Source organism: Lampetra planeri, chromosome 18 (assembly GCF_965212315.1).
Source record: "Lampetra planeri chromosome 18, kcLamPlan1.2.h2, whole genome shotgun sequence".
Taxonomy (NCBI): domain Eukaryota; kingdom Metazoa; phylum Chordata; class Hyperoartia; order Petromyzontiformes; family Petromyzontidae; genus Lampetra; species Lampetra planeri.
In genome coordinates this window covers 4,892,801-4,917,408 of record NC_136124.1, presented here as the reverse complement: position 1 = coordinate 4,917,408, position 24,608 = coordinate 4,892,801, and the positions used below count along the sequence as shown (strand labels likewise).

At 45.8% G+C, this 24,608-nt stretch overlaps 2 protein-coding genes across 3 annotated transcripts in view; both read left to right on the top strand.

The window, feature by feature from the left end:
- Positions 1 to 178: 178 nt before the first annotated feature.
- Positions 179 to 10,859, top strand: LOC144723521 (uncharacterized). The gene is made up of 12 exons (XM_078602339.1): positions 179 to 372; positions 1,463 to 1,639; positions 2,304 to 2,409; positions 3,253 to 3,414; positions 4,729 to 5,080; positions 5,550 to 5,672; positions 6,446 to 6,633; positions 7,249 to 7,445; positions 7,871 to 7,962; positions 8,151 to 8,205; positions 9,030 to 9,127; positions 9,760 to 10,859. The coding sequence occupies exons 1-12, from the start codon at positions 311 to 313 to the stop codon at positions 9,996 to 9,998; spliced, it is 1,851 nt and encodes a 616-aa protein (XP_078458465.1). The 5' UTR covers positions 179 to 310; the 3' UTR covers positions 9,999 to 10,859.
- A 1,071-nt stretch (positions 10,860 to 11,930) lies between these two features.
- LOC144723520 (protein O-mannosyl-transferase 2-like) overlaps positions 11,931 to 24,608 on the top strand; it is a 45,849-nt gene continuing 33,171 nt past the window's right edge. For both annotated transcript variants that reach the window (XM_078602338.1, XM_078602337.1), the window contains exons 1-5: positions 11,931 to 12,428; positions 17,312 to 17,396; positions 19,627 to 19,731; positions 21,066 to 21,174; positions 23,702 to 23,810. In XM_078602338.1, the coding sequence (XP_078458464.1) occupies positions 12,103 to 12,428; positions 17,312 to 17,396; positions 19,627 to 19,731; positions 21,066 to 21,174; positions 23,702 to 23,810 (734 nt within the window). In that variant the 5' untranslated portion in view covers positions 11,931 to 12,102. The remainder of the gene's footprint in view (positions 12,429 to 17,311; positions 17,397 to 19,626; positions 19,732 to 21,065; positions 21,175 to 23,701; positions 23,811 to 24,608) is intronic.

The window sequence follows — 24,608 nt, the reverse complement described above, 5'->3', positions numbered from 1 at the left end:
GAAGTTGAATATCTATTTAGCCTCTGCTCATTTGAAACACAATGAAAACCGCGACATCTGTGTCCCGCCTGGCGAGTCCCCTCGTCAGACAGAAGCAATGAGGAAAAAATTAGCATAGCAACGTTCTGATTCGCGGATTGGAAGAGACCGCTCCAGCCAATCGGAGCGCGCGAGAGGTTATTTGGCGCGAAATCTCGTTTTCGTAAGTTCAGCGGTGGCGCATCAGTTCCGCATGTGCGTCGTGTTTATTATTATTGTTCTTGTTGTTGTTTAAACTCAGAATTTGCTACCGCTAACTTCGCTCGCGAACATGGGGAAGCTCGAAATCTACGTCCTGTGGAATCTGAAGGATCCGCCCAGACAAGCCATCAGGTCGGTAGTACACGTTGGTTACATTGGGCCACTGGGAATCGTTTTCCCGCGTTTTTTTGTATCAAGACGATTGAGCTTTGCTGTTGTTTATACTGTAGTTTGTATTATATACTGTAGTTTGTATTATATAATATATATGAACGTGATGGCTCTTTGTCCCTCAAGGCCTCCCGTTCTAATGGATTGTTTGACCATACTTCACCACGCTGGTTAATGCGGCTTTTGTGAATGAGGAGTCTGGAATCGCTTCAGATATCGTTCGCCACTGATTATGAGCCGTGGTCTGGAATCTTATACCTTTAGGTTTTGCGGGTCTATAGCACAATCCCCTAATCATTGTGCCACCGCTTAACCCCCAGCTATAGTATCAACATGGCCTGCGAAATTATAGGATGAGGCCCCGACGGATTAGAATTCCCCGGGGTAAATGTATGTACTGTACATGTTGAACTTCTTTAGCACCCTACGTAGGCAACAGTGCTAATCGGAGGTGTGGGGTAAGGACAAACTAAATGTCTCCACCTGCCCCGTGTCTACGGGCCTGTTATATGACCAGCCTTAGAACCAGGAGAGGTCCCACTTAACAGTTCTTTGTCAAGGGAGATTTGAGTCCCAAAATCTATACAATACTAACGTGATACAGCATAAACCCTATAATAATTAATAAACAGGTGGCTAAAGAAATTACCACGTGAATAAAGAAAATTTCTTGTCACGCCACGGATATAAAACTATTTAATATAATCAACCTGAGGACAGCTGCTTGTGTTGTGGCCGAAACGTCGTGACAATTATTTTATTATGTTTTATTTTTATTATTTTATTACTTCCCTTCTACGTGACTTTACCGAAAGAACCAAGCAGATATAATCAACCTGTGGGTTTTTAACACGTTCACTGGGACGTACTGTGATTGCATGGCGAGATCATGGACAAATATGGCCGTGGATAGACCATGGCTGATGATAACAATAGGGGGAATACTTATTGTACATTGAACACGGCAATTAAAATAATAGTTTTCGCCACGTACCGTGGCCTTGTGTGACCTTTATAAGTTGCGTGTTTCTACCACTTTTGTTGGGTGCAGCAAGTCGGACCGTCTTTGCTTTTCGCTGGCCGTGCCACTCCCCCTGCCCGCTCACCTGGTGGTGTTCACGCGGGGAGCGTGGGGCGCCTACTCTGCAGGCAGCTTCGTGAGCGCAGAGATGAGGGTGCCTGGAGCCGTCAAAGCACAGCCCCTGGGCACCTTATCTGCAGAGAACAGGTGAGAGAGGGAGAGAGAGAGAGTTCCCACAACAACAGCCTAACGAATGGATACGTGTGCTGTGGTTTTGGGGGCTGCTGAGCAACGAAGCGATCAAGCATCATTGACACGTAAATGGAAAAAAAAAGAATAACGTAAATGAATCTGAATGTGTTGTGGGCAGCAGATGATAGTTTATCAAAATTCCTTCTTAGATCGCGCTTCATTGCTCCCATGTCTCTGTTCCCCCAGCTTTACCAATTTGCACTGACTAGCATAATTTATTTTCTCATTAATATGTGGAGTCATTGCGTGAATTGTATTTCTTGTGAAAAAAATAACTTCCGTTCAATGACCAACTTGTGTATATATAAAGTACTCCCAGATGAATAAATATAAATTAAAGCAATAAAAAAGTGGTACAGATGGAGAGTAGTGCAGAAAAATCATTATTGCACCGATCCTGTATTTACACACCGCTGTTTATGTCCTTGATTTAATCAACACGCACTGACCAGTGTGTGAAGTATGGAAAAATAATCCGCTACAGCCCAAACGGCATGGGAAGGGGGGCCTCTCATCGTCTATCAGTAAAGATTTATAAAAAAATACCTCTGTGTACATAAACTCTGATGCACTGATGGCGTGGTAAGTTTATTTTTAATTCCACTTGTTTTATGCTCAGGAGTCTGGTGTGGGAGGGCGAGTGGACGGACGAATTTTTGGAGGCTGCTGAAACGCAGGCTGAATTCGGGCAATTCGCAAAACTGGTGCTCACCGTGGATGGACGGGTACGTCCGCGCTGGTCATCTTGCCCGTGGCGATGTGGGGTTTGTGTATCGTGCAGAGAATTGCTACAGCATGGGTCTTTGCGATTGTGCTCTACAACTTTGTTTTTGGGTTATACCACGTGTTGTCTGGCATGAAGTCTGACTATGCTCCATTTGCTGTAAGCTTTTGTCCATTCATAAAGTTCCCAAAGAAGCTTAGGGTTAGGGTTGGACATCATACCAGACAACACGCTTTACAACCTGAAAACACAATGTAAAGGACAATTTAATTTGTTATTGTAAAAAAATAGTTTTCGGTGTCTTCTTGCAGTGTTTTATTGCACACCCCTGTACTTGTAGTAAACAAATCATTTGGTGATGCTGCATTGGCGGTGGTGCACAAGCACAAATAAAAAAAACACATTCGTCAATAACACTGCCTTTTAATAATATCACTGACTTAAAAGGAAAAATATATAGTTGGAGACGTTTTGTGCAATGTCCCTTCTTCATGGAACATAGATAGGCTAGAGAGATTGAGTGGATAATGAGAGCTAGAGACTGCACTTGACACCATGGGGTCTGATGAGAATAATATATATATTTTTTTTTATTCCTGATGACCAGTTTTTAAATTGGCATATGAATAGTTACCTATACAATCCAATTGTACAGAAGTACAGTACAACAATTTATTTACCCCACTCCCCTCTGCTATTCACTGCAGCCTATAGCATCTTCTATGCATCAACTGATGAAATCTGGTTCATTAAGGGTGATTTGTTCATGTTGCTTTACGTGTAGCAATATACCAATGACTCATGTTCTGGTTCAAATAAAGGAACTGATAATTTTTTTCTGTAGGTGGTGAACAAGAGGCAGGGCCTAGGCGGGTGCAAGAGGAGTTCCACAGCGTCCCTTCGCTCGTTCTTCATGTCAGTGGGCGGCCAAACTTCCATAGAGAGAGAATCGGCAGAAGACCCTTCAGAAGCTGAGGTCTCTTCACCCGCTGAGGTTTCTCCAAAGGTTTGTCTGAAACATTCTTGTTGATTTGCCTTTCAGGTTTGATCTTGAAATTTTTGCGGATGGAAATGTATTTTTTTTTTCAGGGAATGTTTGATTGCAATTTAATTCGCCTAATAACAACAACTTATTTGCATCACAATGCGGCTTTAATTTGTAATCATTCCCTTTGGAAGCTAATATTGGTTGGATTTTATTAAATTCTACTTTGTATAAGGAATGCAGTGGCTGAACACATTCATTTTTGGTCATGGCTTATTTTAGCGGTAACACTACAAATTCTAATGTATATTAGGTTTGTAATAGTTCACTTTCCCTTTGTTGACTCCATTATCCTACATGTAACATAAGTGCAACATTTTCATATACCTTGCATACATCATCAGCCAATTCTCATGCTATTCTATGCATGGTGTTTGTTGAAAGAATTATCATACACATATATGACATGTACAATTATTTTTCGATTTAAAGTTTTCGTGATTGCAGGGATTCATCTTCTTGGTTCTTTCGGTAAAGTCACGTAGAAGGGAAGTAATAAAATAATAAAAATAAATCATAATAAAATAATTCTCACGACGTTTCGGCCACAACACAAGCAGCCGTCCTCAGGTGAAGACCAGGTCTGTCGAGGCGACAGCGTCAATCCACTGCTGGATGATGGCCTTTGCTGCCCACCACTTTGTTCCCCATTTGGCTATGGCAACTTGATGTGTGCTGTGAATGGTGGTCACCCATTCAAGCACAATTCAGGCTCAACCCTGCTCGGTTTCTGATGTACAACAAGTTTGGCCACATTCCTGGTGATTTTGTCAAGGTAAAATTGACAAGCAATTGAGAGATTACTTGCAAATCACCTTATTTTGGAAGCCATATGGCAATTATCACCCACGACTGGTTGGCTAATGCCCAGTTGCTGGCCAGTGCTGCATTCACTGTATGCCTCGCAGGGACAACTTCCAGGAGGGGTTCCCTGCCGCGGGTGCATCGACTAAATATATACACACACTTCTTTTTTACGTGGTGGTTTAGTTACTGCAGCTACATACTATTAACATTCCTTCCCTTTATTAATGCTACCCTATCCCCCTCCCTTTGATGCTGCTAATCCTGCATAATGCACGGGCATAATATGACTTTGAAACCCCCCGCCCACCTCCTACGCATTTCACAAGTAGTACTAATTTTATGATGTTTTATTTTTATTATTTTATTATTTCCCTTCTACGTGACTTTACCGAAAGAACCAAGAAGATGAATCCCTGCAGTCACGAAAGCTTTAAATCGAAATTTACACACTTCTTTCTCAACGTGTAGGTCTCCATTTTGGCGACAAAGGTGGAGTCTATGAAGGGGAATCACAGGCAGCGCAAGCGCAGTCACCAGTCCACAGAAGATGGCCCTGACACGCCTCCGGGCAGCCTCCCCATTGCCAAGCAGTCGCGCATCTGCCGCAAGCTGCACCAGGCGGGCAGCCCCGTGAGCTCCACACCCGGCGAGACCTTTTGCTCCACCAGTGCCAGCCCCGGTGATTCCCCCTGCTTCGGCAGCACAACTCCCGAGGGGAGTTTTGAGAAGAGCGTCAAAGACGCAAGGGATGAGAAGAAGCCAGCGGGCAAGAGCGTCAAGAAAATGGCCCAGCAGCTTCAAAAGAAAAGCGAAGAAAATGGTCGGTAAACGAGTGTCGTGTATTTGATTTTGAAACGGATTTGCAAGTCCAGTGGTGCAGAGATGCATACTGCCAGAGTATTTTTTGCTGTGGCGATGCGAGAATGGTGTAGTAGGATATATTTTAAAGACCTCGTAGAAGTATGAACCTGTTTCCAGTAGCATAACTAACTTGCGAAAATGAAATTTGTTTCAAGTGCTGTTTGTTCATTAACTGCTTTTGTACTGTCTCATACTGCCATTACTACGGTGGATTGTGCTGAAACTTTTATTCCGTTGTCAAAAAAATATATAATGCTTTCAGCTGTAAGTAAAACTATTTAGAATTGCAAGTGATGATCGAATCATTTTTCTTAGAACCATTTGTAGAGATGAGCAAAAGCGGCTTTGGTCTTTGTGCACGTTTGTATTTCCCACGTGTGATTTGACGGTGCGCTGCCATGCCATGCCATGCCCTCACTCCACTGCAGCCCTGCCGAGTGCACGCTGGGGCCACAGCCTGTGCCTCATCGACCCACAAACAGTCATCCTCATTGGGGGACAGGGCCACCGCATGACTTTTTGCAAGGACCCCATTTGGAAATTGCACATTGGTAAGGACTGTAATTCACGTCAAGGGCACCTACGTTTGCGTACATTTTACCTTTGCGGTGGATTTGTATGGATCACATGTTTTTAACACATTTTACACACCCAAACTTGTTGTATGACTTTGTTGCAAGTTCCATTTTTGAACATTTTGATTTATATTTATGTTTTCATTGTAGTTGTCCGAGGATTTTAGGTTGGGTATGCAGCTGTTTTTTTTGTTTCTTCCGAATTGTCTAATTCTGTTATCCTTTTATTGTTGTCCCTGTTTCCCTTGGTCAAATGTTTTTTGTCGTGCACTTTGAGATACTTCTCAGTTTAAGTACTAAATTATAATTTTCATCCTAGGGACAGCGAAAAATGTGGTTTTATGTTTTTCTATTTTTAAGATTGGTCCTGATTCAGTAATTGTTTTGAACAGAGTAGTTGGGTAATAAGGAGAACCAAATTCCAATGGCTCATTCTGACATAAAATAATCATGTCTGCCTTATGCATTTCAACTTTGGTTGAGAAAGCCTTAACTCTGCCTGTACCCATCTACATCAGGGAGTGACTAACCGATGTATATAACCTGTGTGTGTTCTCTCTCTTATCACTTGTTCCTTTTTCGAAACTTATCCGCATTTGTTCCATTTTTTATTTAATGTCCATATTTCTGATCCATTTGTCATAGCAGGTAGTGTGCCTTGTATATGTTGTTGTTTTTACTTTAGAGGACAAGCACATCTTGAAGTTACAAAATCTATGCAAATGTACGATTTTTTGTCGTTGTACTAGAGAATAACTCGTGGTTACCAGCGGAGACGGTTGCCACTGGTAAAACCCCAGAATGCCGCATTGGGCACACCGCTACATTCGACTCGGAGATGCGGCGAATCTACGTTTTTGGAGGCTCCAAGAACGGGAAATGGTTCAGTGACATGCACATCTTGGACATGGCCACATGGAAGTGGCAACTGGTGGAGGTGAGCTCTATGCAGTGTTTGGAATTACATTGGATCAGCATTATCATCGTCACATATATTGGAATAATTATTCATATTTATCATCCTCACCATTGCATCTAATCCTTATGAGCCACTTTGTTTTATCCACCGCTGAATGAAGGTATCCCCATGTCGCTATCCCTCATGGTGACGCAGTGTCACAATCCGTCTCACTTAAAAAAAAAACATGAAGTGATATTGCTCTTGTCAGATAAGTTCCTCAGGCACATTCTGTCACATAAGAGATCTTTGAAGCAGGCCTGTCACATCTTTCCTTGGACTGCTCTAATACGGCACCCCGAGAGTTTCAAATAGATTTTTTCTCTCATGACATGACATCAAAAGTTAAATCTGGATAAAATTAGAAAAAAAGGCACGTCTCTAAAAATATAATTACCGTGTACAATTGCATTACAAAGCACCCTGCACTCTTGACATTTTATAAGTTCAGTCAAATGGGCTTATAGGACATGGATGGTTTGAGGGCATGCTTCAGAATATGGCACTGGTTAAAAATATAGCTGCTGATGATGAATTGCAATGCCGACCTGTGTGTGTGTGTGTGTCTCCCTCCCCAATCCTGTTTTGAGCCAGGCCAAGGGCAAGGTTCCACCTCTGGCGTACCACAGCAGCACGCTTTTCCGCCATGAGCTGTTTGTGTTTGGAGGCGTTTTCCCACTACCCAACCCACAGCCGGACGGCTGCAGCAACCAACTGTACATCTTCAATCCGCAGCACAGCATCTGGTACCAGCCGATTGTGGTGGGCGACCTGCCCTGCCCTCGATCCGGGTACGCACTTTAAGGATGATAATGCCGGCAGGCCATTATGAATAAATGAGTGTGTCAATACACTATCCAGATGAGGGTTTTTCCCATGCTGTGCAGGTCATGAGGAGTTGTTTGACCATACTTTGCACTGGCCAATGCGGTTGGTGAAGGCAACACAGTTGTATAAGCATAGCAGTACAATAATAGATATTGCAGGACTAACTGCCTTCTGCTGTTCATCATGTTAGCCCCATTTCAAACTACATGGTGATCACCTGTCCAAGCACTATCCAAGAATTCTGCTTTGCTTTAACGGTCCGATGAACAGATGCCTTGAAAAAAAAAGTGATTGGTTATAGAATGAGACTGTTAACAACAAGTTCAATGATGTTCCCATATTGTCATCATTATAAGCTCAAAAGCTTATTTTGCATGTTATTTATCAGACACTCGATGATCCTGCTGAAAAACAAGCTGGTGATATTCGGTGGTTGGGATGCACCCGTGTGCTTCAGTGACCTGCATGTCCTCGACCTTGGTGAGCGATGGGAGTGTGCATGCTGTGCTGTTTAACATGCTGCCGTGGGGCCAGTGATTTATATTTTCAACCGTGCTAAAATCGGGGGCGGGGTTGGCGTGTTCATTGTTTGTAATGGCTTTTGCTTTAATTAAATCCATGTCGTAACTGGTATTGCTGCCCGTCAAACTTGTATATCATCACTCTAGGGTTTATGGAGTATGCACCCGTGCAAGTCCAGGGAGCCGTGCCTTCTCCAAGATGGTGAGCAATTAAAACGATTTACTGTGAAAGGGGGATGCTGCTGTGCTGTCATGGTTAGTTTATGGTTTGCACACTGGACTTGCAATCCAGAGATCACCTGTTCGATGCAATCTCCCGGCGGGGCAGTTGAACCAATGATGCATGTTTCTTAAATGCCCCAGTCCCTATCCACGCAGCGGTATACATGGGTACACCACAATTAGTTGATCGTCAGGTTTTGGTGTCGTGACCAGTGTTGAAGAGTTGGCCAAAATTTTCCCCTGAAGGGTCTCTAAAGCTCCCTCTTGGTGAGAATGTAATTGTAGTGATGTTCTTTTTTTAACGTTGTATCTATGAAAACAAGTACTGTATGATTGAGGTGTAAAGAATTAATTACATTTGATTATAAAGCTTGCAATGCATGTGTAAACTTGAATGTTTTTTTTATTTTCTATACGGAATGTATTCTTGTGTCCTGCAGCCACTAGTGGCCGCTACACTTACCGCAAAAAGTAATTTATGATGAAATCTGGACTCCTTTTAATTACAGCAATCGTCACATGACCCTGTGGAGAGGGTGTAAATCGTTACACCTCTACTGCATAGGAGAAATGTCATTATTTACACCCAAGCTGTTTTGTAAACTGTATAATAGCATTACTTCTGCGTACGTTTTTCACATTTGTGCTGTTTAGCTCCGATTTGTTTTCAGGTTGTACTACGTGTTGTTTGGCAGGTGTTGTGAAACGTCAGACCTCATGCCAAAACAACATGTGGTAAAATCTGAAACGAGATTTGAGTTGGTTTATAGTAAGTATAAAACATATACCCCTTTCTATCCTTAGCTGGCATGCATCTGCCCCTGTTTCGGACAACCGTATGATCATTCACGGAGGATATAATGGCCAACGTGCTCTCACGGACACGCACATCTTCAACGTTGGTGAGCAACCTCTCCGTTTATTTATTTAGCATTTCAACCCAAATTTTTGAGCCATGTTTTTGTACAGCAAAAGCAGATGTGCTAGAAATCGCATGAATATAGCCCATTGGAAGTTAACTGCACACATGAAGATTTGTTGATGTAAAATTCATTCGCACAGTTTTTTTTCGATGTATGCATATATCTTCTATAATTGATATAATATAATTTACATGGCATTTTGTCAATCCACTGAAGCCCTACCCCTTGCCATAGGTCATGGGGGTTTGACCATAGGTACGGGTTAGTGAAGGGGAAGGTCAAGGCTTTTCTTGATATAATTTGCCACGGATGTTAGCCGTGACTGGAAATCAAACTTAGCTTTTCTTCATAGTGCAGTGTGCTAACCATGTCTTAGCTGCTCCTGGGAATTGATGATTTATGCCTTTTTAAAAGTACATGCTAATGTTCCTTCGGGATACTGCTACGAACTTGATAGAACAAACCAGATAGAATATAAAGCTGAATACAAATGAGATGAAAGTGTAAAGATCCTTGAATCTCACATTTTGACAATTCATTGCATTGTGGGGGGGTGGATTGGAGATTGTTGAATTCTTACACGCCGAGTAATAACTGTGTGTGTGCTTCAGATACGAGCGAGTGGACACAGCTCATGAGTGACCCCTTTGGGTCGGTCCCACGTGCTGGCCACTCTATTCTCGCACTGGCGTCTCTGGACGGGGGCGCTGATGCCAAAACGGAAGGAGCGACTGGGGGGCACGAGGCCCTCTCCACGCTGCTCGTTTTCGGTGGGGGAGACAACGAGGGGGGCTTCTATAACGATGTGTGTCTCGTGCCGCTAAGAGAGGTCCTGGAAGACGTAGTGTAGGAATTTGTTCCTGATTTTCTTGTCGATCCGAATGTGTGATGTCCACCGGAAAGGATGCCGCGTGTTTCACAACTTGCGTGCATTTCCTCCAGAAAGTTGCGTGACGAATCATCTGACGATGTCACTTTTGTAAGCATGAATACACGTTAATTTATTACAATGTCAATAACCCCAATATCTGAAAAAAATATCCGAAATTGTCCTTAAGCTGAAACTCCTCCCTATTATATAGGAATTGGGCAGAGCTGCTACTGTATTCCCTGGATTGTGGTCTGATTTTTTGTACTCCTTTAAAATTAAAGCAAAAGTTGGCAGTGCATCTTTTCCAATAGTGCTGTGTGACCAGATTTGTATCACGATTGACAATGGCCAGGCACAAGTTTGTGGTGCGTCTTACCTTCTGGATCGTCTTATAATCTGAAGAATATGATCATCTTGTCTCGCTCCTGTTGTTCTTTCCAGGTTAAATACTTACATCCATCTGAATGCCGCATTGAGTTATGTCTACAAGGCCCCTAAACGTTGTGCTGGCATTGCCATTCAGCCTTGCAGGAATACTCTCCGATTTTCGCCATGTGCTGTTGTGGTGGTATATTCAAGGCTTCTCAAAAGCCACTCTACCTTAAATATTGATGTTAAGATAGCCAGATTCTAGTTTAAAATATGCATTAATTAGCAACCTTGCATTTTAAATGTTTTCAGGTGTAAATGTGTCTCCTGTTACATTCTGCTTTATTGTGTGTGTGTGGCATTGGAAGCTACTAATATAAAGTGTTTTGTCATTTTTTATTGCAGAATTATATCGTTTTCGTGTTTAAATAAATGTGTACATTTCTTGAATAAAAGCAATTGAATAAAGCATTAAATATCGCACGTGATTTAATTTTGCACATCCGGGTACCCCCTTTGTGTTTTTGTAGTCCAGTGTATTGCAGAGGTGGGACAAAGTCATTGTTATGCAAGTCCAAGTCGAGTCGCAAGTCATCAAATTCATGACTCGAGTCTGACTCGAGTCCAAGTCACATGACTCGAGTCCACATCTCATAGGTGGGACAAAGTCATTGTTATGCAAGTCCAAGTCGAGTCGCAAGTCATCAAATTCATGACTCGAGTCTGACTCGAGTCCAAGTCACATGACTCGAGTCCACACCTCTGGTGTATTGTGACAGTTGTCCAGTAACAACATGCATTACTTTAAATGGCAACCAACACTAAAGTTCATTTAAAGTTTAATTAGTTTGGCCACATACTCTGGCTTGGAAAATAACTTAATGTCAGGGGACTGCTTGTGTGAATCCAATGTTTTTGAAATGATGCCACTAAGAGGGCCAAGTGGATTATTGGATGTGTAAAGCAAAAAAATATATTATTTTACGTTCACAGACGTGCGTGAAGACATCTGAAGTACAGTCTAATTCTCCACGACGCTCATTCTGTCGCAAAAGTACATACGATGCATTGTTACATTACGCACGTGCTAATCTGCACGTTCTCAAGTATTCAATTGTCACGAATGCTGTATTTGTTTCTTTGTGTCACGGATTTCAACAACTTGTTGATGTACGCCATTTTTTTTAACCCAACCTAATTCACGACAGATCTATTATACAAGTCTGAATTATATTCTCGCGGATGGGGCAATACGTTCAGGGCACGAAATGCCAATAAAGTTTACTTCGCCACGACGAGAAGGCTTCCTGAGAGATCGTGTAGCTAAGGAGCATTCACTGCAGTTGTTTAACAAAATAACACGGGAGAGCAGATCATCCTTGTCTTGGCGCGTGTTGTTGAAACTGGTGCGTTTAACTGTAATATTGTGATCGAACGACGTTAATAATGATTGATTTCGGGCAGGGACACCACCCAACCCCTTGACTTTTTAAACTTTTTTGTAAAGTCGAAGAGCCGCGCTGACGTCACCTTCACGACAGCTGTGAGAGTTCAAAGACCCCCCTCCCATCTGTTCAGTACATGAACGTCCATTCGGAATGTGGTTCTCCCAGATCTCCAACACCACCACTGCTGCTACTACCACCAGCACCACAGTCCTGCCCCATGCGAAAAGACGCGAGGGGCCATTCTTGAATGCTCTTTCGCTTCCACGATGAGCAAGCAAGGAGACGCTTTTGTCCGTCGGCGTAAAGCGATGAGCGATCCGGCGACTCCGACGGCGGCGGCTTCCCCGCATCTCAACGGCGGCGGCGGCGGCGAACCCGAGCGAGTGCGTCTCGGACGACGAGAAGGAAGAGGTGGCGGACGAGGTGGAGGGCGAGGGACAGGAGGAGAGGGACCGGGAGAGGCCGGGCCTGGCTCTGGTGCCGAGGGGGGGCAGCGGGTGTCGCCGAGAGAGGCGCGCGTGGTGTCGGCCTGCGTGCTGTTACTTGCCGCGGCCACAAGGTTCTATCGCCTGGACGAGCCAGACCATGTGTGGTGGGTGTGCGGACACATCATCACAAATCATCATCACACACGTACAGCAGTGTGTGTGTGACACACATCATCACCATCACACACGTACAGCAGTGTGTGTGTGACACATCATCATCATACACATCATCATCACACGTACAGCAGTGTGTGTGTGTGCACTGTGCAGTATCACGCACTGTCAAGGGTAACTGAAGTCGCCTGCGCACTGTAAGCCAGAGCGCACTGTAAATTCACACGTGTGTGTGCAGACTGTAAGCGAGCACGCACTGTAAATTCACACGTGTGTCTGTGCGCACGCGCACTGTAAATTCACACGTGTGTGCACGCAGACTGTAAGCGAGCGCGCACTGTAAATTAACACGTGTGTCTGTGCACACGCACTGTAAGCACGCGCACTGTAAATTCACACGTGTGTTTGTGCACACGCACTGTAAGCGAGCACGCACTGTAAATTCGCACGTGCTCAGTGTGTGTGCACGCGCGCTGTGAGCACGCGCTCTGCCGCACGTGCGCAGGCGAACGCGCAGACAACAACGACGACTTCTCCACCACCCGTGGGCGTTTTTTTTGCAACCTTTGCACGCGAGCGATACGGTCCCTGCTGCCAGCAAGGGTGGAGAAAAAAAACCCGATTTTTTTTAAATAGCAAATTTGATCGGGTTATTGGTTTTTATTCCAAAAAACACACGATTTTGTCGGGAAAAAAAACCATGGTTTTAATCCGGCAAGTCAAGTTGCCGTCAATCGGCGGCGGCAGCAGTCATCGGATTCGCTGTCCTCTCAGTTCGATCATCTCGACCGCGCCGTCGAAGAAGACGTGAATGTTGCTCTTGATGAAGACGACGACCTTCTCCACCGATTCCACGCTCGGGTGGCTGCTCCTCCTCCTCCTCAGCTCGGAGTGAACGAAGGCCGTGGTGGAGAAGAAGTTCCTCTCGGACGCGGCGCTGGACGTGGCGATGCTGGACAGCTCCATTGTGAACTTTTGCAGCTCGGGCCACTCGCTGCCATCGGACAGCCCAAGACTCCATCAGGAGCCTTGCGAACTTTGACCATCATCTTGTAGCGGGACGTGTTGTTTGTCTTCTCTCTGGTGGGCGGCTATAATTATAGGGATTAACAGGCAATGCAACCGGATTGTGGGCCATCTGAGATGATCGTTTTTGAAAATTAAAGCCATGAAAAACCCGATGGAAAAAAAAACCCGATGCTGCCAGCCAGCCTTGGCTACAAGCTACACGCGGACTGCTGGGACAAGTGCTGTTAAGCGGACGCCTGTTAAAGCCCATAGATTATACTTTTTGGTTCTTTCGGTAAAGTCACGTCGGTATAAAATAAAATAAATCACGACGTTTCGGGCGCAACACAAGCGTCCCACCTGATGATGGACGCTTGTGTTGCGCTCGAAAACGTCGTGATTTATTTGAATCTATACCCACGTGACTTTACCGAAAGAACCAAAGAGTATGGATCCCTGCAGTCACGAAAGCTTCAAATCAAGGTTCGGGTATAGTTCAAGCCAACCTGTCCGCTTCTAGGCTTCCCAACCCTGATGTTGATCACGCGCCGCACCGGTTATTCGGATCTTCTGCTGCTGCTTCTTCTTGTTGTCCTCGTCGTCGTACGGCTGCTGATGTCGATGCAGAGCAGCGACTTGCAATTGCCACACTCGGGTGGCCAAGCCAAGCTAACGGCGAGTGAGCGGAGTGTATCCGCTCTGATCTCCCCCCATACCCCGTTTTCGTGTTATTCGATTATTGCAACTAATTACTCTACAGGACGTCTGGTAAAAAAACCAATAAACACAAAATTGGCAAGCTGTGGTGTGTACAACAACATTCTTTGGCACGTACCAGTGACAGGTACCGCAATATCTCATCCTGTCGGTACGGTGGTGGCTGAGCCGCATCGAATTCCGGTTGCCGAACGAATACATTATAAAGTTGCCCTCGCAAACCTGTCCACCCCTTATCAGTGCCCTACCTTATTACAGACCAATTCAGACCTTATTGGTCTTCCCGTGCCCTTATAATTCTCAACGTTCATCCGACAAAGTCCCGTATTGAAACGGCTGTCTGTCGTATGGACCTGAAAACTCAATTTCCCTGTTCAAGAATACGGGTAAACCGTATGGGCTAACACGGTATGCACTCATTACACACGAAGTGCTTGCCACAAAAGAACCACAATACCTTGCTGATCTCGCCAAGGGGCATAAACCATCACGTGAACTCTGGTCGACCTCGCAGCAGCGGATTTTGGCTCGGCCATCGAACAAAGATGGCCACTGGAGCAATGCACTTTTAAATCTAGATTGAAAATGTATTTCCTTAGAACAGCTTTTTTGTGTTTCGTTTGTTGCCCTTCCCCTGCACCTCCGATTAGCATGGTTGGCTACGTACGGTTCAGCATTCATACACCATGTAGTGATTGTGAAAGTATGTCACCATGTCTGACACTTAACTGATGAAAAAGAGGTAGTGTTCCCAGGACAGGTCTTAACTATACCGAGTCCTAAGACTCATTTGAAGTGCGTTTGTATGCGGGAGAAAACTGGAGTTTCCGGTGAAAACCCACGCATACCAGAACAAGCAACCAAAGAATGACACAAATAGATTAAATAATCCACAGTCGAGTGAGTTGGGATTCTGATAAAACTCTACGTGATCCACCAACGCAAGCCTCCAAAGTGATGGAATCAAAGCACCATGCATACACCACAGCAGACACGCATCTATAAGTCTGAGTTGACGTTCCAGAGGCTGAGAACTGTCACATTAACCACTGGCGAAAAACACTCGCAAGCTGCAGTGTGTACAAATTCTTTGGCACGTGCCGTGACGGGTACCGCAAGCGTGTCCACCCGGTGCTCCCTGAGCTGCATTGGATTCTGGTTGCTGAACGAATACATTGAGGGTCGCACTCATTACACACAAAGAGCTTACCACAAATGAACCACAATACCTTGCTGATCTCATCAACGAGCATCAACCATCACGTGAACTACGGTCATCTTCGCAGAAGTGACTTTTGGCTGGCCATCGAACGAAGACATTCATTGAGGCTCGCAAGGACCATTCCCCCTGCCTCAAGAATATGCCTGATATGGTCGATGCTAAGAGATAGGCGACAAATCCAGCTCACTCCGGTTCCTCAACAATGGATTGCCACAGGTTCAGTACTCGCGGCAATGCTCTTCAAGGTCTACACGAGTGGCATGCCATCAAACGTGTCAAGCTAATTTGCATATGCGGGTGACCTTGCCCTGGTAACAGCAAACAGCCATTTTCAACAACATTGAATCCACTGAACCAAGACCTAATGACCATGGGGGAATATTTCTTGGAATGGAGGCTCAAGCTAAATCCGCACAAAACAACAGGCATTGCACTTTATCTTGATAATTCTAGGAGCACCAAGCACACTCTGAAAGTGACCTTCTTGGGCAACACTCTGCGACACGACCCCACTCCAACCTATCTCGGAGTGAAGCTGGACCTCACGCCAACCTTCCACGATCTCCTGAAAAAGATAGCTGCCAAGACCAAAACAAGGGTCAACCTGGTTAAGCAACTGGCAGGCACAAGTTGGGGAGCATCAGCACCGGTGCCACGGACATCACCAATGGCCCTTGTGTACTCTGTGGCCGAGTACCGTGCACCAGTATGGACCAGAAGTAGTCACACTCGACTTATTGATGTCCAACTGAACACAGCAATGTGGTGTACCACGGGAACTTTCAAGTCGACTCGAACACCCTGGCTGTCCGTGCTGGGCAGTGTGTTTTCTTAAAATCACGGATGCTGAGCACAGGTCCCAAAACCCTCAAAACACCAAGTGGTGAGCAACAAACGACACAATCAAAGGTGGAATATATTTAAGTTGAGATGTTATAACACGCGAAGAAGAGGTTGATGGGAAGGAATTCCAAGAGGGGGATTGCGATGGAGGAAGCAAAAAGAAAAGTATGTTCAGCTACAGTAGGGTGGACAAACACGGTAAAAGTGAGATGAAACGATTGATCTGCTATAGGTGGCTAGGGGGGTGGCACTACAGTACATGCTTGCCATGTGTGCTTGTCACAAATTAACCAAAGAACCTTGCTGATCTCATCAAGGATCATAAACCATCACGCAAACTCCTCGCATCCTCGCAGCGGCTTTTGGCGAGCCATCAAATAAAGACGCTCACTGCATCGTGAGCTTTCAGATGGGCTTCTGCAGCCGTCTGGCATGCTCTTTCCTCTGATATTAGGAAGCCACTGGAGCTATACACTTTAAAATCTAGATTGAAAACGAATTTCTTTAGAACTGCTGTTTGTGATTCGTTTGTTTTCTTTCTCCCACACCTTCGATTAGCACGGTTGGTTATGTACGGTGCGAAATAAGTTCAACATACAAAGTGTGTAAATATTGCACCCATCCCTGCTCACAACAGGTGTAGATTTATCCACACGCAAATTGGAGAGTTTTAAGTGTGCATATACAACACTAATTTGAACTATGCTGGACTTTCATTAATATATTTTCTAGGTACGCAAGAAAAGGTAAAGCCTCATTATATGTCAGATGCCAATTCATGGGGATGTCACGAACATTTTGGCTAATTGTCCTTTTCCAAGCACTTGCAACAAATTATCAATTGGGGTTAGTAATCCATAATATAATAATTAATAAGCGTCCCATGACCATATGCGAATTTGAACCTTTACGACGGTATAGTGTTCAAGATGTTACCCGTGTAGCCGATCATCCAAGGGGCTGACAATGTGCCACACCTGGGCTGTGTGGTGGATGGGGCATGTGATCATTGTAAAATGTACAGCAGGGGGATGTGTGCATCTGACCGTCTACTGAAGCCCTCTCGTGTCTTTCCTCCACCAGTTGGGACGAGACTCACTTTGGCAAGATGGGAAGTTACTACATCAACAACACGTTCTTCTTCGATGTCCACCCTCCACTGGGCAAGGTGGCTTGTTACGCATTGACAGAGTGGTAATACTGCAGTAATGGTACAGGTCTTTGTAAATCGAATTGCTGGATGAAGGCCTCCCAAATGCCAAATCGGTGATGACAGATGTTTGGCTGTAATTCATCACGCTGCTGAGCGCAAATCTGTGAAGGTGTGAAGGTGGTGGAAGACCTAGGACCGGTTCAGATATCACTCCTGCTTGTTGTTAGCTGAGGCCAAGAATCAAACTCCGGTGATCAGGTTTATAGAGTGCAGGGTACTATCCTCTGCGCTTACCCTTGTTCAAGGCCAGGCTCTGCCTATGACCATATCATCCTGAACGTGCCTGATTTCATCAGAGCTCAGAAGCTAAGCTGTTGTGAACCTGTATGGTGCTTGGATGAGTGACCAACCGTGCATTTGATGTTGTAGGCTGATGTGGGGGCTATGTTGTCAGCAGAGGGCAGTGCAGCAAAATGCACTTTGTGGTACAGGGCCTCCTCTACTTACGGACATTCGACTTACGAAGTTTCAGAGATTGGAACAAACCTGTCCGTATGTCCAGTTGCCTTTTCGGACCGAGAGTCATAAGTTCAACCACCGCGCAATAGCTGGCGGTGGTTGTTCGGTGTCATTACCCAGCATTCCCAGCACTTCTGCCTGGGCCGCCACCATTGTCTGTTGTTATGTTTGTCTAGTGGCGGCTCCTGCAAAATCTCTCAGGGGGGGCAAATGTCTGGATGATTTATAAGGATAAGGTCCACCCATGCAAAGGATAAATTAACAGCTTAAGCATGTAAAGGCAACTTCACTTCTTTAATATTAATGAAAAATAAAGTGACTCTTACAATACATCTTGTTTGTTTCTATACTCACTATTAATACAATCCACTCAAGTTTCTTTTATTAAAGATTCCACTAGGTGGCGACAAATTATATTGTTGGATGAAACGTGCTTACGTATGATGACGTAAGCACGTATGATGACGTAAGCACGTTAGAGCGAGCCCTCCCGGAAGCCATAGAGAATGCATTGCAGCGCCCCCGTTCGAAAAAAAACATCTTTGAATGTAAGTCTATGGGACCACTCGGGGCGATTCTCAGCTGGAGGGAAATCGCCCAAAAAGAGGCGGTACTCCACAGAACGTAGCATGACGCTGATTGGACTATATCCAGAGGCACAGTGACGGCTAGCGTGACTCTGTGGCTGAATGACATTGGTGGTGCGTCACCCAATCGCCCTAATGAAGAAACCGCCCCTGTGTTTGTCGCTGTGCGGTGCACTACAACGTTCTCTGTGCTTTTCACAAACACTATCAACCCCCATAATGTCTCGGAAGCATGAGAGTAGTGAAAGGTGTTGAGGGTGGTAGTACAAAGAACCAGTGGCATCTACATCTACAGGAGATTATACAACTTTTAAAGCCATTCCCCGTGTTTAGTGTACATGCTGTACAACATGTTTGGAATCGACAGGAGTAAAGTTGGACTTAAGAACAAATCGACTTACGAACAGACCTCTGGAACCTAACTCGTCTGTAAGTAGAGGCGTCCCTGTACTATATTATGTCCCAACGTTGATGGTCCCCACCTCCACCAACACTCGCTGCTCAGCGTGGTGAAGTACGGTCACAGAGCTCAAGCGAGCCATTCGACATGGGTTAGCCCCCTCACCCAGAAGTGAAATGACAAATTAGGTTGTTCTTCTTGGTTCTTTCGGTAAAGTCACGTAGAAGGGAAATAATAAAATAATAAAAATAAAACATAATAAAATAATTCTCACGACGTTTCAGCCACAACACAAGCAGCCGTCCTCAGGCGAAGACCAGGTCTGTCGGGGAGACAGCGTCTGAATGAATTACTTCCCTTCTACGTGACTTTACCGAAAGAACCAAGAAGATGAATCCCTGCAGTCACGAAAGCTTTAAATCGAAATTTAAATTAGGTTGTACTTGATATGACTGATTGATTATTTCGTTCATTAAGTACGTAAATATTCCCACTGTTCTGCAATAGCGTCGTGTTGACCCGTTTGTAATTAGACGCCGTATAAATCCACAAGCTAAATATCCGGATGCCATCAAGGCAGAAGCCGTTGATGCCACCACACTTTGTTGACGTGTTATACCCTCTGCCGTAGCTGCACAGTAGACACGCAACCTCCAAGATCTGCTCAAACGGTGTCCCACCATCTGGTGTTGCAGCTTGTCGAGCTGTATGAATTTGTGACTGAGCGCTGCCCTACCAGATGCTGATCGGCCTGGCTGGGCACCTCAGTGGCTACGACGGCGCCTTCCCCTTCTCCAAGCCCGGTGACAAGTACGGCGCGGCGGAGTACCTGGGCATGCGAGCCGTGAGTCGCTGTAGTCGCAGTCTCCGTGTCCCACACCCCCACCCCACTTCTCGTGACTCTGTTCCTCGGCTCATGGCCGGAGAATTACCGCATCCAACGGTGTCCTACGCTGACATGTCTGTCCTTTTACGGGGTGTCTGGACCTTGTCACCAAAGGGGCGAATTTACCAAATGTAAAAATGTTCCTTTGCAAATTACCGAATTGGAGTGGCCGATAGCAATGTGACTTGCATGTGTCGGTGCTGCGTCACCCTCTGCTGCACAGGGACAGCTGCCATCAGGAAGGGTCTCCTAGGCTAAAAAAAAACTGACTGCTGTGTATCGAAATGATTGAGATGCGATGTAAGGCGCTTTGAGACATTGGGGCATTTAAGCGCCCAACACATGCAAATAGTTTTTCTTTGGCTGGCTTTGTTTTCAGTAAAATGTGAATGCATGTGAGGTATGCGGTTGATTCAGAAGTCAAGAGAACTGAACTGGCACCGTCAAGTTCCTGGGTTTGAATCTGAAGCAGCCAGCTGTGGTTAAACCGGGTTCTCAAGTGCGGAGAGTTGATGGTCTCAGCTGGGTCACCGATGGCTGCACAAAAAACACGTCCGGCAAAAACCCCCCGAAGCTCCGCTTGAGTAAGGCAAAATTCATGGTAAGCGGGAACAGCTACTAAAATAAATAAAAAAATCGAAACAAAAAGACTCAAACCAGCAACATGCAGCGTTTTCCTAAATGTGTGTTTAACCGAGAAGATTTGGTGAATATGGTGGCTCATGTGAACTGGAGTCGAGGGTAGCACTGGATTTCATTTAACGGCACACTGTTTAAATAAATAACTAATTTACACAGGACCCTTAACACATTCCTGTGGAGGGAGCTGGTAGGAACGTTGGGTTGCTCGGTCAATGGCCAGGGTCAACAGCGGCATGGTGTATTCTGCAAATATGACCGGCTGTGAGGGCGGGCACAAGCCGGCGACGTTGAGTTTTATAAGGGCACTACGGGGTGATCAGCCCCTCCCCACCCAGCCCCGCCCCACCCCACCCAGCCCCACCCTCCCCACCCAGCCCTTCCCCACCCTCCCCACCCAGCCCCTCCCCACCCTCCCCTCCGCACCCAGCCCCTCCCTGCACGACGGACGGACACAATAATCCCCTGTGGGCTGGTGTAACCAGGAGGTTCCTACCAGTATAAATATGCAACTTAAATATTCATCAGACTGTAAAATCCATAAATGTAATCACTGAATTTACAGTCCATTAAATTGCTAAACAGAACAGCAAAGCTTCAATAAGTAGGAGAACATAGTCATAATATTTTCGTGTGCTCATTTGCCTGGCCAGTTTTGCGCGCTGCTGGGGTCACTGGCGGTATTTTTCGCGCACCTCACCGTGCTCGAGGTGACGCGCTCCATCTCCGCCTCGGTCGTCCTCGCGGCGCTCCTCATTTTCGGTGAGTCGCTTCCAATCCCTGCCAATGGCACCCCGTTATCAAGTGTCATCGCTCCGCGCCGCGTTGCAATTCCACCGTCGGGGGCGTACGAAGGGGCTACCACTTTTCGCAGAAATTGCGTGAAAAAAAAAATGTACGTAGACGGGTCTCTACATTTCTCGGGGGTGTGTTTTTGACCTTCTGCCGGTGGCTTTGTGAGCTTTTCAGCTCACGGCTGTGAAAATAGCCACCGTCTGTTTCACTTAAGGGCAGTCCCTTGGGGTCTTTGGACGGGTTGTGTGGCCAATCGCTCACGAGTGTCTTTAATCGCGCCGGTTTTATGAAAGAATCAAACGGGCCGCGATAGAAAACTGACGATGCGTATCATTGGGTTTTCTATTTACTCGCAACAAAAGGCCTGCATGACAACAGTGTCGTTGTTTGTGCAGATTGTCCTCTGGGAATCCTGGAATTGCCACGTTTACCCCTCCCCCCCCCCCTTTTTTTTTTACAATTTCAAGCGAATCCTTTGTTCGGTCCAGTTATGAGAACAGCGCACGGCAATTGAGGCCTAAAAGGCTCTCGTTAAAGTGTCATCACCCCCTGCTTCAACCTCCGTTTGACATTTATAAACACGCATGCTCCGACCTACAAGTGTCATTCGCCGCTTGCCACACACCGCCTCCCAGAGACGCTGCTGCTGAAGGTCGCGTTAGTTGTATGGTCGCATAGTTTCACTGGTGCCTCAACAAGACTCAATTTTGTAGACAATCACATTTTGTGAGTCGCCATGACTTTTTCCAGGACACGCCTAATTTTTTACCTTTGTAAACAAATGACCCGCAATAATGTGCAGTTAGACCTCCCAGAAATTCAAATCGTAAGCAATTCACTTTTTTACGACGCGAATCGTAATGAAAAGTATAATCCCTTTATCAATCCACGGCTGTATGAAGGTCTCGGTCATGGGGCATTGTTTGACCCCACCACGCTCGTCATTGCTGGTTGTCGCCAGTGGTGGGGGCCCAGGGCTGTTGCAGATATTGCTCGCCGGTGAATTTAATGCCCCGGAATCAAGTTCAGGTAGCTGGGCGCATAGCACAGTTTGCCAACGACTATTCCCGCCTGTCCATGCTTGGATAGCATGCTTGGATAGATATGAACGGTGCGAAAGACGTTCAACATACATACACACTTTAGGAAATATGTAAGTAAAATTCTCCATGTAAGGCAATTTAATTTGCCCTGGTGGCTCAGCTGTAGAGCGAGCGGCGAGTAGTTGCAAGGTTGCGAGTTGACTCAGCCCATAATCCCTCTCAGGGTCGATACAATCAGTACCACTTTGTGGGCAAGTCAACAGCAGTTATCATAAGGATCGACTCGCCTCCGTCATAGGAACATGGAATATTCACCATTAGTTTTAAGTGCGATGAGGCACTTAAAACTAATGGGTTAAACAACCTGGTAACGAGTACACACATGGCGACTGACTTCACTTGTGATCACACCAGGCATGTGCTGTTACTCGCTAAATAAGGAGTGCCTGCTCCATCTAAAACCTATTTACAATTGTAAGCATTTTTCTAAAATACCTAGAACTCAAAATAAATATACGAGTAGTTGCAAAAGTGTGTAAAGGCAGCACGTGTGGCTGCATTTGCAGATAGCAGCAACTTGTTTCATTATGTGTGCGTGTGTTTATGCGTGTGGGGAGCGGTAGTGTAGCGGTCAGCGCGCTGCGCTACGAACCTGGCGACCCGGGTTCGATTCCCGCTCATGGCCAATACCAGTGACGATTATCTGAACCGGTCCTGGGCCTCCCCTAGATCGACTCAACCTCAAATGAGTACCTGGTGCGGTGTGTAGTAAACATCGTCACTAGGGAGACAAAGGCGGCCGGGCGTGGTGTTGGCCACCCACCCCATCGTGTGCCGTGCCGGCCTTCATAGGTGCTCGCTAACAGCACTTACCCCTACAGTCTGTTAAGGCTACACGGGGGATCTTTGTCTTCGCATCGGGAGGCCAAGGACCAGTTCAGATATTCGCCACCGATGTTTCCAGTGATGAATATCTATACTGGTCCTGGGCCTCGCCTTGGTCGACTCAGCCTTAAATGAGTACCTGGTGCCGGGGCGTGGCACTGTCCACCCACCCCTTAGTGTGCCGTGCCGGCCTTCATGGGTGCACGTTTACAGCACTTGCCCTAGCAGTCTGTTAAAGGCTATAATGGGTTCTAGATTTGAAGCTTTCGTGACTGCAAGGAATCATCTTCTTAGGTTTTTTCGGTAAAGTCACGTAGAAAGTAAAATAAAATAAAAACAAAAATCACGACGTTTCGGAGGCAACACAAGTCTCCGTCATCAGGTGGGACCGTCACAGCCAGACGGCTGTGAGCCAGACGGCTGTGACGGTCCCACCTGATGACGGAGACTTGTGTTGCCTCCGAAACGTCGTGATTTTTGTTTTTATTTTATTTTACTTTCTACGTGACTTTACCGAAAAAACCTAAGAAGAGGCTATAATGGGTTTCTATCTTTTTTTGTATCAGACACGGGCTGCCTCACACTGTCTCAGTACATCCTGCTGGACCCCGTGCTCCTCTTCTTCATCATGGGGGCCACGTACGGCATGGCGCGCATCGGCTGGGGTGGTCACAGGTGAGGGGTTCATTTAATCTTCGTCTTTAGTTGCCGCGACTTATCCACCGCTGAATGAAGGCCGACCCCGGCCGCCACCGCCCCTCATTGTGCCATGGTGTAGCAATGCGCCTTGCACCTGCTGCGGAGGACTCGCTCACGTGGTGAGTTTCGTCTTTTGGGCAGTCGCCTCCACCCTCAGTCTCGGCCATTTTGTTTTGCCCAAGCCCACTTAAATGTTTCTTTACAGTCAATATGATGTCTCCATCTTGTCTGTATTACTTAATCATTGTGCTTCTGTCCGCGTCTCTCAGTGTAATGCGCACTTTTCAGCTCTTCAATTCTATTTGCCAGCAAAATGGCCATGCTGAGGGGCTCCCTCGTGTACCTTGGTATTCTTTACGCACTCAATTTTCCTCTCACATGAAGCCAAACACTCATTAATAAGTTTGCCCAAACATCTCAAATGCAGGACACTATTGAAAAATAGACCCGAGACTCGGTGAGGCTTTTTTGAGTAAATCATTTGCATTAGGCTGTGTGTTGCATATTAAGTCCCACCTTGATTCTGTGCCCACCTTTGTCCCACAGTAGCGGGAGACTGGGCTGACAGCAGCAATTAATCAATTAAGCCATTGATTAATTAGCTCATTAGGTGTATGACGTGAACTGCCTTTTAGCAGTTTTGCCACTCTGTGATTGCATTCATGAGTATCATTTCTCCTTTTTTGACACATTTTGCAAGTATCCTCTAGTGGAAAGAAAGAGGAAGTGTTGCTCGGCTCACGGCTGTCTTTTTAACACCTTCACTCCTGAGTT

Bases quoted from the DNA above. Each gene is read 5' to 3' on its own strand.
- LOC144723521 (XM_078602339.1), top strand. From the start codon at position 311: ATGGGGAAGCTCGAAATCTACGTCCTGTGGAATCTGAAGGATCCGCCC. The intron at 373-1,462 runs GTCGGTAGTACA...TGTTGGGTGCAG, and splicing joins CCGCCCAGACAAGCCATCAG to CAAGTCGGACCGTCTTTGCT. The intron at 7,446-7,870 runs GTACGCACTTTA...GTTATTTATCAG, and splicing joins CTGCCCTGCCCTCGATCCGG to ACACTCGATGATCCTGCTGA.